A 16,117-nucleotide genomic window follows, 5' to 3' on the forward strand; every position below is an offset into this window, starting at 1 on the left:
CATTAGAAGTCTGAAAACTGAATGCATGGGAATCAGTATGAGATGAGATAGTGGAAGTTGGAGCGGTCTGGATGGGCTGAAGAGCAGACTGAGGAAAGCAGACTAATGAAGGATTAGCACATGAGGCTTATGAGAGTCAGTGTGGGAGTCTGCTGACAATCTGACAGTCATGGACCAGCGTTCTGCGTTGAATTAAAGAAGCAGAGCTTACTCCTCCTTATCCTCGCCATAAGCTTGTAACTTGGTGAAGGGCTTTATTCCAAAATGCTATCATCATTTAACAAACATTAAAAAAGAAATGCTCCCCCGATGTTTATTGTGCAAAATGTAGGTGTATAGGCCTAATTTGTAACAATTTTTACAAATATTTAGTTATCAAATAATATCGTTTCAACCCAGTCTGGGTTTGAACTCTTTACTAGATTTCTCACTTTAGAATGAAACTGTGTTTCTCAAATATATGCACACACCAGTTAAGATATAAACACATACTGTACATCTACTGAAGTTATAATAAGGTAATAATAAGCTAAATGAGTGAGATGTAAAAGGTTTGAAGATACGGTAGTTAATACCGCATGCACGCCGTTACATTGTCAGTATCACTGGACAAATATGATGCACTCACTTGTCATAGTTGCATATTCATAGTCTCTTCTGTATCCAGTAAAACAGTAAGATGATCACTGAATGAGACATTATTGCCACAAGGCGTTGCGAGCTTATGCTAGCCCAGATATGGAAGCCCGATGCAACTGCCATGTTTTACGTTCTTTTCATATTTTAAGTGTGAATTCTCTGTGAGCGATTCAAACCTGGCATTGCTCATGTGTGCCGTGGCATCAGACGTCTGTGGTTGCGAGTAAGGATGTTAGTGTTTGGGTGTTATATGGGATGAGGGAGGGAGCCCCCACCTCAGGTTGTCTTGGGACTTGGAAACAGCCCTCCATGCTTGGCTATCCTTAGCTTACACACAGATGAGCGCTAAGCCGGCTTGCTAACTATCTCATGATGTCTGTTCTTAATCATTGTGATTCTCATACTGTTGTTTAGCATTAGTGCGTCCTTATCTGTTTGCCGTGCAGCAGTTAGACTATTGCAGAACACATCAGTGGACAGAAGAATGCAAAGTTCACAATGATTAGAAAACCAAAGCAGGAAAGAGGAATTTAGGGCGGTAGATTCCCTGCCCAGTGCCTACCAACACGAGGGTCGCAGGTTCGAGCCCCCGTGCGTGTTACCTCTGGCTTGGTTGGGCTTCCATGCAGGCACAATTGGCCATGTCTGCGGGAGGGAAGCTGGATTAAGGGTATGAGTCCTGCAGTGGGTTGCACCAGCTGTGCGTAAGTTGAAACGTAAGCTAGTTTGAACGTAAAGTCTCACTAAATCAGAGTTTACGCACTACTAAAAATATTTGGGTTGCACCAAGTGAAATAGTTACAACGTAGGCCTAAGTTAGAACTTAGATTGTACACCTACCTCTTACTAGGTGTAAAGTCCTCCGTAAAATAGCAGTTGGCACGGATTGCAACTTGGCACCGTGGCGCATCGTTGTTTTGCGTCCGCAACGCACTCTCCGTGATCAATTATTACACCCTTTGATATTTATGACTAGTAGCACTGCATACAAATTAAAATAACCGCAACAATTTAGCGAGGCAGGATGGTGGTAAATTAGCCTACAATACTGATGGGCTCACAGATAAAAGTTAACAGTAATATGAACCTAAATGAACGTTACTCAATAACGTTCTCATTTGGTTAGTGTTGATGAAATATGAAAGCACTAATTTGCGGTGGGCAACATGTCCCGACTGTTTTCATCCCACTTAATTAAACAACGGTAAATAAACACCGTTTCCACCGTGCTTTTCACTGATTGGCTACAGGAAGTGAAAACATCATTTTCCGCGACACTATTTTGGTTAGTATGGACTTTAGGGTCTACTAGTTAAGATGTATCTTACGTCTCCGTGGTGCAACTAAACAAAGACACAACTTTAGTGTCAAACTAACTAGTTTGAACGTAGCAGTTAGTGTGGACTTTACACCCCAACTTAAGAGAGAACTTACGTTCAGCTGGTGCAACAGGCTGCTGCTCACTAGTGCCTCCTCTGGTCGGTCGGGGCGCTTATCAGAATCTTGCTCGTACTCAAGCATATCAACATAAGCACCAAACATGATAAGAGACATAGGACTGTTCCATACAATGAAATAGAATAAAATATACGTTATGTAGCCTATCATGTACAGTAAAGGGTCACCAAAGATATATGTGCCTTCTCCATCAGTCATTCTCAAGTACCATTAGTAAAGTGAAATATCTGAAGTACCTACTATTTCCTATACCGCAGAGGGAGTATAGTAATAATAGTAGTAGTAGTAGTAGTAATAATAATACAATAATAATAATAATGATAATAATACATAATAATTAAATAATAATATGTAATAATGATAATGATAATAATAATTATTATTATTATTATTTAAGGGGACAGGGGAATTAGTGTGACTACTGACTAGCGAATAGCGTGATCCTCCCACGCGCTATGTCCTGCCCTGAAACTCCTCACTGTCAGGTGAAAAGAAGCAGCTGGCGACTCCGCATGTATCGGAGGAAGCATGTGCTAGTCTACAACTCTCCCCAGATCGGCAGAGGGGGAGGAGCAACGGCCATGAGAGCAGAGGGAATTGGCCAAGTACAATTGGGGAGCTCAAATCTTTTAGACCAATCCTGTAAATGATCAACATTTGTGCACAAGAGGATATGTTGTAATTAGGTGTGTGTGTGTGTGTGTGTGTGTGTGTGTGTGTCGTGTGTATCAAAATGTGCTGCTGTTGGCAAAGAAGAATCTCTATCCAGGCGTACAATTGTTGCCCTACAGGCACAACCTACAAGAGAGCCTTTGTCCACGTCCAACAATACTGACCAGCAGCTCTGTAAGCTCTGCATGAACCATCTGGCCATCTGCACCGCCAGCCGCTCCACCATGCTGCGCTGCATGTGAGTGTAATGAATAGTCTCGTCCACCATGCTGCGCTGCATGTGAGTGTAATGAATAGTCTCGTCCACCATGCTGCGCTGCATGTGAGTGTAATGAATAGTCTCGTCCACCATGCTGCGCTGCATGTGAGTGTAATGAATAGTCTCGTCCACCATGCTGCGCTGCATGTGAGTGTAATGAATAGTCTCGTCCACCATGCTGCGCTGCATGTGAGTGTAATGAATAGTCTCGTCCACCATGCTGCGCTGCATGTGAGTGTAATGAATAGTCTCGTCCACCATGCTGCGCTGCATGTGAGTGTAATGAATAGTCTCGTCCACCATGCTGCGCTGCATGTGAGTGTAGTGAATAGTCTTGTCCACCATGCTGCGCTGCATGTGAGTGTAATGAATAGTCTCGTCCACCATGCTGCGCTGCATGTAGGTGTAATGAATAGTCTCGTCCACCATGCTGCGCTGCATGTGAGTGTAATGAATAGTCTCGTCCACCATGCTGCGCTGCATGTGAGTGTAATGAATAGTCTCGTCCACCATGCTGCGCTGCATGTGAGTGTAATGAATAGTCAGCCAAGTCAGGCTGCTGAAATGTGATCGAAGCAGGAAGTGAGGTAAAAGTATAGCCCCACGCTAACCACGCCCCCTACCCTCTAACCACGCCCCCTACCCTCTCTGGGTAGGGGGCGGATGAGCGGATGTCCCACCTAAAGGCTCATTAGTCCAATCAGAGCTCATTCATTTCACCAGTTTCCCTTTCCGTTTTGACCAACTTTCCCCTGCAGGAAGTACAGACGGGTAGGCAGGAAGTACAGACAGGTAGGCAGGAAGTACAGACGGGTAGGCAGGAAGTACAGACGGGTAGGCAGGAAGTACAGACGGGTAGGCAGGAAGTACAGACAGGTAGGCAGGAAGTACAGACGGGTAGGCAGGAAGTACAGACAGGTAGGCAGGAAGTACAGACGGGTAGGCAGGAAGTACAGACAGGTAGGCAGGAAGTACAGACGGGTAGGCAGGAAGTACAGACGGGTAGGCAGGAAGTACAGACGGGTAGGCAGGAAGTACAGACGGGTAGGCAGGAAGTACAGACAGGTAGGCAGGAAGTACAGACGGGTAGGCAGGAAGTACAGACAGGTAGGCAGGAAGTACAGACGGGTAGGCAGGAAGTACAGACAGGTAGGCAGGAAGTACAGACGGGTAGGCAGGAAGTACAGACGGGTAGGCAGGAAGTACAGACGGGTAGGCAGGAAGTACAGACAGGTAGGCAGGAAGTACAGACGGGTAGGCAGGAAGTACAGACAGGTAGGCAGGAAGTACAGACGGGTAGGCAGGAAGTACAGACAGGTAGGCAGGAAGTACAGACGGGTAGGCAGGAAGTACAGACAGGTAGGCAGGAAGTACAGACGAGTAGGCAGGAAGTACAGACGGGTAGGCAGGAAGTACAGACGGGTACGTGGGAGCATTTGCAAATTGGGAGCCAACGCGTCTGTTTTAAGAGACTATGGCAGAGCCTATATTTTCTGTTCTTCCGGATGTGTAATTACAGGTTCCACCCGTAGCCACAACAGAGATGGCGCTGTTTCCCTGCTGGGAAGTGGACGAACAACAACGGCCATTTTCAATGGAAAAGCCCGGCCGAGACAAGCTCTGGCATGAGAAAAACAGCTCCGTATTGGAAACTACGCAATATTTAAGAACACGAATAGCCCAGGTTTGACGGACAACAACCGTAGCTTTAAGGCAAGTAGCCTACTGTTTTATTGTGATTGCTACATGTATGAAAAAGTAGAGCCTTTCAGAATGGAGCTGGCAGTGAAATACCAGGGTCTGTGTGTGAGACCACGATATGGAATGAGGAGTCCAATTCTGACCCCCCCTCCCCACCCCACCCCCACCCAGGCCTACACATGGACACAACATGGCTTCAGGCTGCGCCAGCCAGCAAAATATGCAGTGTGCAAGAGCGAATGTGTGTGTGTGTGTGTGTGTGTGTGTGTGTGTGTGTGTGTGTGTGTGTGTGTGTGTGTGCACGTGCACGTGCCTGTGTGTGTGTGTGTGTGTGTGTGTGTGTGTGTGTGTGTGTGTGTGTGTGTAAAGGAAGCCAAACTGGGAGCAGGGGGCTTGTAAACAGAAGCTTGATCGATCCAATCAGGAGATGGACAACCCCCTCCACTCCCCCCCATCCTGCCCCCCTCCCCCCAGATCTCTGTCCAGCCTTCAACACCCTCCACTCGGTCCAGCTTCAGGGCTCCATGTCGCCGGACCATTCTTAATGACATAGCCGAGCGGAGAGAGGACCATTCTTAATGACATAGCTGAGCGGAGAGAGGACCATTCTTAATGACATAGCTGAGCGGAGAGAGGACCATTCTTAATGACATAGCTGAGCGGAGAGAGGACCATTCTTAATGACATAGCTGAGCGGAGAGAGGACCATTCTTAATGACATAGCCCAGTGGAGAGAGGACCATTCTTAATGACATAGCCGAGGGGAGAGAGGACCATTCTTAATGACATAGCTGAGCGAGAGAGGACCATTCTTAATGACATAGCCGAGCGAGAGGACCATTCTTAATGACATAGCTGAGCGGAGAGAGGACCATTCTTAATGACATAGCTGAGCGGAGAGAGGACCATTCTTAATGACATAGCCGAGGGGAGAGAGGACCATTCTTAATGACATAGCTGAGCGAGAGAGGACCATTCTTAATGACATAGCCGAGCGGAGAGAGGACCATTCTTAATGACATAGCTGAGCGGAGAGAGGACCATTCTTAATGACATAGCTGAGCGGAGAGAGGACCATTCTTAATGACATAGCCGAGCGAGAGGACCATTCTTAATGACATAGCCGAGGGGAGAGAGGACCATTCTTAATGACATAGCTGAGCGAGAGAGGACCATTCTTAATGACATAGCCGAGCGAGAGGACCATTCTTAATGACATAGCCGAGCGAGAGAGGACCATTCTTAATGACATAGCTGAGCGGAGAGAGGACCATTCTTAATGACATAGCTGAGCGGAGAGAGGACCATTCTTAATGACATAGCCGAGGGGAGAGAGGACCATTCTTAATGACATAGCTGAGCGAGAGAGGACCATTCTTAATGACATAGCCGAGCGAGAGGACCATTCTTAATGACATAGCCGAGCGAGAGAGGACCATTCTTAATGACATAGCCGAGCGAGAGAGGACCATTCTTAATGACATAGCTGAGCGAGAGAGGACCATTCTTAATGACATAGCTGAGCGGAGAGAGGACCATTCTTAATGACATAGCCGGGCGAGAGAGGACCATTCTTAATGACATAGCTGAGCGAGAGAGGACCATTCTTAATGACATAGCTGAGTGGAGAGAGGACCATTCTTAATGACATAGCCGGGCGAGAGAGGACCATTCTTAATGACATAGCCGGGCGAGAGAGGACAATTCTTAATGACATAGCCGAGCGGAGAGAGGACCATTCTTAATGACATAGCTGAGCGGAGAGAGGACCACTCTTAATGACATAGCCGAGCGGAGAGAGGACCACTCTTAATGACATAGCCGAGTGGAGAGAGGACCACTCTTAATGACATAGCTGAGTGAGAGAGGACCATTCTTAATGACATAGCTGAGCAGAGAGAGGACCATTCTTAATGACATAGCCGAGCGGAGAGAGGACCACTCTTAATGACATAGCCGGGCGAGAGAGGACCATTCTTAATGACATAGCCGGGCGAGAGAGGACCATTCTTAATGACATAGCCGGGCGAGAGAGGACCACTCTTAATGACATAGCCGAGCGGAGAGAGGACCATTCTTAATGACATAGCCGAGTGGAGAGAGGACCATTCTTAATGACATAGCCGAGTGGAGAGAGGACCATTCTTAATGACATAGCCGAGTGGAGAGAGGACCATTCTTAATGACATAGCCGAGTGGAGAGAGGACCATTCTTAATGACATAGCCGAGTGGAGAGAGGACCATTCTTAATGACATAGCCGGGCGAGAGAGGACCACTCTTAATGACATAGCCGAGCGGAGAGAGGACCATTCTTAATGACATAGCCGAGTGGAGAGAGGACCACTCTTAATGACATAGCCGAGTGGAGAGAGGACCATTCTTAATGACATAGCCGGGTGAGAGAGGACCACTCTTAATGACATAGCCGGGCGAGAGAGGACCACTCTTAATGACATAGTCGGGCGGGAGAGGACCATTCTTAATGACAGAGCCGGGCGAAAGAGGACTTTATCTGTTATATGCTGATCTCTCTCAGTCATCTTCCTCTCTCTATCCCTATTCCTCCCTCTCAATCTCCAATCTCTGTCCACATTTCTGTCTATGGTCTACAATGAACACGCATGTTCAGTCACATGACGCATGTTCAGTCACATGACGCATGTTAAGTCACATGATGACGTGAGAATACTCAGCATCAGGAAAGCCAATCCCCTTAGCCCTCCTGGTAACCTGCTTGGAGATACCAGGTAGTAAATGTACCTTTTCTGTTAAGAAATCTGGTAACACTTTTACAATAAGGGTACATCAATTAAGGGTTACTATAGTTCATATAAATAGTAATCACTAGTTACTGTAGGGTTAGGTTAGGGTTAGTTCATGGTTAGGGTGAACTAAGCCTATGGGTTCGTTAATGCTTATTAAGCATGAACTAAAAGTTAACTAATACATCTGAATGAATATTGTTATCGACAGGATATTATTTAAGCTAATTGTCATGTTATAGCTGTATTGCCTCACCAGATCATTCTCCACCTTCTCAAGAAAATGTGCTTATGCTAGTCATGGATGTGTGTGTGTGTGTGTGTGTGTGTGTGTGTGTGTGTGTGTGTGTGTGTGTGTGTGCTGTGTGTGTGTGTGTGTGTGTGTGTGCGTGCGTGTGTTTGTGTAGCTTCGTGTGACTTGTGGTCCACTGAATGGTCAGTATGAGCAATTAGGGGTTAATTAGATGAAAGTGGGCGTGGGGGAGGGGACCCAGTGGAATGGGATTTGGGGGTTGTGAAGCATCAGAGCTGGTTGGCTGGATGGGAATGGAGGAAAATCACCCTGTGGAAGAGCTGCTCTGTTGCTGCTTTTACTCTACTCACAATAAACAAAGACTTAAATTTCCTCAGGACACACACGCACGCGCACACACAAACACACGCACATACGCGTGCGCACCCACACACACACACACACATGCACATGCAGGGATAAGCAAGGTATATTCCTCAGTCAACTTTGTGGTTTTTTGTGTGGTATCCAGCTTTAACTGGCCAGCAGCAGAGTGGATCTTGGTGGTTTTTGGTGTGGTATCTAGCTTTAACTGGCCAGCAGCAGAGTGGATCTTGGTGGTTTTTGGTGTGGTATCTAGCTTTAACTGGCCAGCAGCAGAGTGGATCTTGGTGGTTTTTTGTGTGGTATCTAGCTTTAACTGGCCAGCAGCAGAGTGGATCTTGGTGGTTTTTGGTGTGGTATCTAGCTTTAACTGGCTGACAGCAGAGTGGATCTTGGTGGTTTTTGGTGTGGTATCTAGCTTTAACTGGCCAGCAGCAGAGTGGATCTTGGTGGTTTTTTGTGTGGTATCTAGCTTTAACTGGCCAGCAGCAGAGTGGATCTTGGTGGTTTTTTGTGTGGTTTCTAGCTTTAACTGGCTGACAGCAGAGTGGATCTTGGTGGTTTTTGGTGTGGTATCTAGCTTTAACTGGCCAGCAGCAGAGTAGATCTTAGTGGTTTTTGGTGTGGTATCTAGCTTTAACTGGCTGACAGCAGAGTAGATCTTAGTGGTTTTTGGTGTGGTATCTAGCTTTAACTGGCCAGCAGCAGAGTAGATCTTAGTGGTTTTTGGTGTGGTATCTAGCTTTAACTGGCTGACAGCAGAGTGAATCTTGGTGGTTTTTTGGTGTGGTATCTAGCTTTAACTGGCCAGCAGCAGAGTGGATCTTGGTGGTTTTTGTGTGGTATCTAGCTTTAACTGGCCAGCAGCAGAGTGGATCTTGGTGGTTTTTGGTGTGGTATCTAGCTTTAACTGGCCAGCAGCAGAGTAGATCTTAGTGGTTTTTGGTGTGGTATCTAGCTTTAACTGGCTGACAGCAGAGTGGATCTTAGTGGTTTTTTGTGTGGTATCTAGCTTTAACTGGCCAGCAGCAGAGTGGATCTTGGTGGTTCTTTGTGTGGTATCTATCTTCAACTGGCCGACAGCAGAGTGAATCCTGGTCATCTATAGGGTGAGTCAAGCTCTTGGAATGCCAGGAATCCAACCTGCGATCTATTTACAAAGCACATATCCTCTCCATACGCTCAGCACACTGTCCACTGCCAGAGAGAGAGAGAGAGCAAGAGAGAGAGAGAGAGAGAGAGAGAGAGAGAGAGAGAGAGAGAGAGAGAGAGAGAGAGAGAGAGAGAGAGAGAGAGAGAGAGAGAGAGAGAGAGAGAGAGAGAGAGAGAGAGAACACGCTTGCTTGCAGTGCTGATGAATCACCCTATCAGCTGTTTGCAGGTTATTGGGTGATTTGTATTAGTTAGAATTCGTTCAGGCCAGTGGGCGGATCAATATAGAACAGATCAGAGCACCAATGGGATATTAATACACAGAGGCCTGTCAAGTGTCCATTCACTGTGGCACAACTCAGCCACAGTCTGTCAGTCAGACTATAGGACAAAGTACGCGCCACAGCGCACACACACACACACACACACACACACACTCGTTCTCTGGCTGTTTTCCTCTCTCTCTCTCCTGTTTACACAGTAAATGAGGGGTATATTGTTATGTAAGCAGTGGCCATAGTCTAATAGTGAGGCTGAAGCCTGAGTGAGGAGAAGAAGATCCTCCCTCTGTTTTCCCTTCCCCCTTTTCTCCAGGCCTGCACAGTCCACCAGGCCTGCACAGTCCACCAGGCCTGCACAGTCCTGCACAGTCCACCAGGCCTGCACAGTCCTGCACAGTCCTGCACAGTCCACCAGGCCTGCACAGTCCACCAGGCCTGCACAGTCCTGCACAGTCCACCAGGCCCGCACAGTCCTGCACAGTCCACCAGGCCCTGCACAGTCCTGCACAGTCCACCAGGCCTGCACAGTCCTGCACAGTCCACCAGGCCCGCACAGTCCTGCACAGTCCACCAGGCCCTGCACAGTCCTGCACAGTCCACCAGGCCTGCACAGTCCTGCACAGTCCACCAGGCCTGCACAGTCCACCAGGCCTGCACAGTCCACCATGCAGTCCACCAGGCCCGCACAGTCCACCAGGCTCTGCACAGTCCTGCACAGTCCACCAGGCCTGCACAGTCCACCAGGCCTGCACAGTCCACCAGGCCTGCACAGTCCACCAGGCCTGCACAGTCCACCAGGCCTGCACAGTCCACCAGGCCTACACAGTCCACCAGGCCTACACAGTCCACCAGGCCTGCACAGTCCACCAGGCCTACACAGTCCACCAGGCCTGCACAGTCCACCAGGCCTGCACAGTCCACCAGGCCTGCACAGTCCACCAGGCCTGCACAGTCCACCAGGCCACAATGGAGTCAGCCAGCAACCTACTGTACCATGTCTGGTTCAAGTAGCACACATCCCCCATCAGCCAACAGCAAAGCAGTTCCAGAGTTCCTACACAGTTTCAATTAAAAAACAATCCATACTTTTTCAATATGATTTACACAGATAGACATCTTGCCCCTGATAAGATAACTAGGTCATATCACTGTATAGATGAAGACTGTACTTCACAGCCACAAATATCAGAATATATCATTGGCAGGGTTCCTACACGCTTTCCATTTTAAAATTCCACGTTTTCCCAGACTCTTGACTGGATGTGATTTTGGAGGGTATTTGATATAATGCATGCTGACAGCCTAATAAGAGCATCCCTCTATCTGAACATTAGTCTTCACACCAACACAAACTGTGGAATCAAAGTGGGTCTACAACAACATTAAAAAAAGTTATAATTATGGGTGTATTGGATGTTAACCACATGTTCCATACTGTTCCAGACATGTTTTCAAATTCCCAAACTGTTCAAGAAGAAATGATCAAATTCATTGCAATACTTTTCCAGACTTCCCAGCATAAGAACCCTGTATTTATAACTCCCAATCACTAGAGGGACATAAGACAATCGTGGTCAGAATAACCTCTTCCAGGTTACATCCAGTCATGCAGTTTAGGTGTAAAAAGGCCCATCTTGGAAACTATTTTGCCTTCAATCTTTGTGCTCAACCCTTTCTCTGCTTTACCATTTACTCTGCTTCTTCTCTCCTAGTCTTCCCCTGTGCTTCCTTCTCTCCTATCCTTCACCTGTGCTTCCTTCTCTCCTAGCCTTCCCCTGTGCTTCCTTCTCTCCTAGTCTTCCCCTGTGCTCAGGGCCGCCGCACCCTATACGCAGAGTACGCAGACTGCGTAGGGCATCATGTGACTGAGGGCACAATTTTTTTTTTTTTTGGTGCCCTCAGTCAGGCCACTCACTGAACAGCAGGCCAGGCGCCGCCTACTGGTTTACTAGTGGTTTTATTACTTTATTCAGGGTTAAAGTGGGTGCATCTCATTGTAAAATTGGACTCGGCCCAAATTGGGCTTCAAACGGCCCAAATTGGGCTTCGACTGGCCCAAATCTGGCTTCAAACGACCCAAATTGGGCTTCAAATGGCCCAAATCTGGCTTCAAACAGCCCAAATCTGGCTTCAAATGGCCCAAATTGGGCTTCAAACGGCCGAAATTTGTCTTCAAACAGCCCACATTTTTCACGCACGTCGGCCCGTATCGGCCTGGCCTGCTTGGTATCTAATGCCCGGCCTGAATTATGATCCCAGTCTGCCCCTGCTTGCATGTACAGTTTAACAATCGCTTGTTTGCCTTCCTTCTCTCCTATCCTTCACCTGTGCTTCCTTCTCTCCTATCCTTCACCTGTGCTTCCTTCTCTCCTAGCCTTCCCCTGTGCTTCCTTCTCTCCTAGCCTTCCCCTGTGCTTCCTTCTCTCCTAGCCTTCCCCTGTGCTTCCTTCTCCTCTAGCCTTCCTCTGTGCTTCCTTCTCTCCTAGCCTTCCCCTGTGCTTCCTTCTCTCCTATCCTTCCCCTGTGCTTCCTTCTCTCCTAGCCTTCCCCTGTGCTTCCTTCTCTCCTAGCCTTCCCCTATGTGCTTCCTTCTCTCCTATCCTTCACCTGTGCTTCCTTCTCTCCTAGCCTTCCCCTATGTGCTTCCTTCTCTCCTAGCCTTCCCCTGTGCTTCCTTCTCTCCTAGCCTTCCCCTGTGCTTCCTTCTCTCCTATCCTTCCCCTGTGGTTCCTTCTCTCCTATCCTTCCCCTGTGTTTCCTTCTCTCAGCCCTGTAGTAAAGACAGGAGTGTGTCCGAGCCTGTGTGGTCAGTCCTCCCCTCCCCCGCTCCCTTAGCTCACTCACACACACACACACACACGCGCGCGCGCGCAAACACACACACACACACACACACACACATGTGGCAGGCGCTGGCCTGGCCCCTCTCTGCTTATTGTGTCCACTCATATATCAGGCTGCAGCTGACCAGTGCCTCCTCATGTCTCCATCTGCCCTTCAATTTGCTCTCTCTCTTTCTCCCCCTCTCTCTTTCTATCCCCCCCCTCTCTCCCCCCCTCTCTCTTTCTCTCCCCCTCTCTCTTTCTATCTCCCCCTCCCTCTTTCTATATCCCCCTCCCTCTCTTTCTCCCCCCTCTCTTTCTCCCCTTCCTCTCTTTCTCCCCCCTCTCTCTTTCTCCCCCTCTCTCTTTCTCCCCCTCCCTCTCTTTCTTCCCCTCTCTCTTTCTCCCCTTCCTCTCTTTCTCCCCCCTCTCTCTTTCTCCCCTTCCTCTCTTTCTCCCCCTCTCTCTCTCCCCCCCTCTCTCTCTCCCTCTCCCTCTCTTTCTCCCACTCTCTTTCCCCCATCTCTCTACCTACCCCCTCTCTCTATTTCTCCCCCCTCTCTCTTCCCCCCTCTCTCTCTCCCCTCTCTCATTCTCCCTTGTGAACACTAGGGTCCACTATTCACAACAGATATTTACGGCATCATCTAATGAGGAACTAAGGTGGCAACAATTTGCTTGCATGATTACTGTAGACTGAGGGCTAAAGCAATGGTGTGTGTGTGCGCGTGTGTGTGTGTGCGCGCGTGTGTGTGTGTGTGTGTGCGAGTGTGTGTGCGCGTGTGTGTGTGCGTGTGTGTGCGTGTGCGTGTGTGTGTGGAGGAGGAGGAGGAGGAGGAGGAGGGAGATGTTTATGTGTCCGACAATACAGGCCTAATGACAGGCTGTTGACACCAGGTTACTAACGATCTGACTCTTTCACCAAAGCACTTCACTCTGCAGGTACCAGGCAACTAAAGGGCCAATAAGCACTTTCTAATTAGTCCGTTTATATCTAAGGATCTGACTCATTCGCCAAAGCACTTAACCCTGCAGGTACCAGGCAACTAAAGCCCGTCACCCTGCAGGTACCAGGCAACTAAAGCCCGTCACCCTGCACGTACCAGGCAACTAAAGCCCGTCACCCTGCACGTACCAGGCAACTAAAGCCCGTCACCCTGCAGGTACCAGGCAACTAAAGCCCGTCACCCTGCAGGTAACAGGCAACTAAAGCCCGTCACCCTGCAGGTACCAGGCAACTAAAGCCCGTCACCCTGCAGGTACCAGGCAACTAAAGCCCGTCACCCTGCAGGTACCAGGCAACTAAAGCCCGTCACCCTGCAGGTACCAGGCAACTAAAGGGCCAATAAGCAGTTTATAATTAGTCAGTTTATATCGCACTATCCTCGTTATGCTCAGGCCATGAGCATAATGATGAGGTCTGGGGGATTGTGTTTGTATGATTAGGGAGAATGCCGCCTCCATCATTACCACTCTGTTTCCCGCACCATAGTCTCGTTTGCCAGACTCTCTCCCTGCACAGGGAGAGAGTCTGGCTGCTAATTAATACCTCCGCTCTGGGCTAGTGGGGGAAACGGCTCTGTTACCTTTACAACCATCCACCGAAAGTACCAAGCAGGCCTGCTTTATTGCATGATCCAAATTTTGGTCAAAACTTGCCATTTTCAGTTGTTGTTGTTGTCACAGCGGCGGAGGCATTTGAGAACGACCATAGAGCGATACGCAGGGAGCTGGAAAGGAAATCCATAAATGGTCGGAGCCTGTCGGTCAGAGCCGGTCAGAGCCAATGGCAGAGCTTGCAGGGAGCTCGCCACCGACTGAAATGGTCGGCACCAATGGCAGAGCAAGAACGAACAAAGAGGGTTCCCTCTTTAACCAAAGTTACTTCCTTGTTTGCCTGAGGGGCATGCACTGTGTGCAGTCATCAGTACAGCGCATGCACCTCAGGCAAATGTTAGTTATGGATTTACTCCGAAAATGACCATTACCCGTAACTTTGTATTATTATTTCATTGCGTGGTGAGTACACGAGTCACAACATGTACATACATGTGAGTGTTTCTGGCACTATTGGAATGTGTATTTTGGGCAACTGAACGAACGGGGGTAGGCAAAAGTACCATAGACTGCCATTGTATAGTGCTAAACTAATTAGCAGTGAGGGCTGTATCGCACTTTCTAACCCACGTACAGTGAAGATACATTCTACTTTTAATCTCGGCAATATGGCAATAGGCAAATCTCCAAAAATGTTGGGTATCCCTTTAACTCCATTTCCTGCGCAGCTCCTTCAGATTAAAAGTTTTATGCTGACAAACTAACAGGGTGCTTTTATTGTGAAGTAAGCTTGCTAGCTTGATTAGTGGCACGATTAGCAACTTCTTTCACTAAAACAAGAGAGACAAGAATATTTGGGCATATTTGGAGTTATTTTTTCTCAGCCAATCAGCTTTAAACACTGCGGAAAGGTGAGCAAAAGTAGAGAGTAGAAGCAGAGACAGTAAAATAAGGATGATATACTTGAACGCACAAACAGGGAAGTGTAGCATTTATTAACGTTAGCATCTGTTAACTGTGGGGGGCGCAGTTTCCCCAAATAGAAAAACGACATAATGGGGCTTTAAAGTGCCAGTATGTGAAGCATAGACTATCTCTCTGTGCGCAGAAATCTAGCATGACGCTGTGAGTCTTTTTTAGGGTGGAATGTGACAGACGCACGTTACTAAAACTGTCTGCTTGGACAACTCCCTCCTTAGAAGACCAGGACATTTTGGACTGCTGCTGTATGGGTTTGTACTTGGCCTATATGTTGCTCTGTTGAATCCACAAGCAGCTAAAGCTAAATCCTGCTCTTGCATTATTCCAATCAGGCTATCGCTGTAATCCTGTTAAAGCTTTTGGCCTAATCAATAGCCCAGTCAATCAATATCAGCATATTCATCCGCCTGGATAGCAACCTCTCCTCATTAGCATATATATAGGTAAGCAGCACTAAGCAGTCTTCTCTCCTCTGCTGTGTCAGTGAGGTGTGTGAGCAGCGTGATGTCACTGAATCATCTGTTACTACACAGGTGTAAACGTGGGGAGGTGGGGAATCAGCTATAATTATGCTGTTTTCCGACCATGTGAACAGAAAATATAATGGTTCCATTTTGATGTGAGTCAGGCTCTCTACTAGACAGAACAGGCGGTTGGTGCTGTAAGCGCTGTCTTGTTTGAACACAGCGGAGCTATAGTATCTTCACATGGAGGGGCCGGAAAAAAAAAACGGCGACTGAACACTTTCTGTGAAATTCCTCAATGGAAGAGCTGGAGACTTCAGCTGTTAAAGCTATTAGCATATCTCCGTTCTCCCAACATGTCTTCTTCTCCCAGAGACCCCCAGCCCCTAGTTCCCCTCTCCAGCACAGCCACAGGGGAGGTATATCCAGGAGAGGGGGTGGGGGGGGGGGGGTTGCAGCAGAAGAAGTCAAACAGAAAAACAGACACAAACCAGGCTGGCTCACAACATACAACATAAACACAGGCCAAACACGGCCGTCACTGAACACCATCATACAACCTTTAGTGTTGCGGCAAAGCTAACCTCCTGGACTATGACCGTCCAACGTGTTTGAACCGAGGGGGCAGCAGGCTTTCTCGGTCGCATTGACGCCACTGACCTAAAAATATGGACAGAGCTATCCCATTGATTTTGGTCTCCCGTTTGGAGTTGATTCGTTGGCCGTCGCCATCTTGATTTTTCATCGTATA

At 48.0% G+C, this 16,117-nt stretch overlaps 1 protein-coding gene across 1 annotated transcript in view; it reads right to left on the minus strand.

Moving 5' to 3' along the window:
- Positions 1-9,782: 9,782 nt before the first annotated feature.
- The window catches only part of slc4a8 (solute carrier family 4 member 8), a gene marked incomplete at both ends in the record, with an annotated part of 93,091 nt that continues 86,756 nt past the window's right edge, over positions 9,783-16,117 (minus strand). Inside the window, one exon of the mRNA XM_083661949.1 lies at positions 9,783-10,486. Within this exon, the coding sequence (XP_083518075.1) occupies positions 9,783-10,486 (704 nt within the window). The remainder of the gene's footprint in view (positions 10,487-16,117) is intronic.

The sequence above is a fragment of the Poromitra crassiceps genome (genome assembly GCF_964638095.1).
Source record: "Poromitra crassiceps genome assembly, chromosome: 27".
Classification (NCBI taxonomy): domain Eukaryota; kingdom Metazoa; phylum Chordata; class Actinopteri; order Beryciformes; family Melamphaidae; genus Poromitra; species Poromitra crassiceps.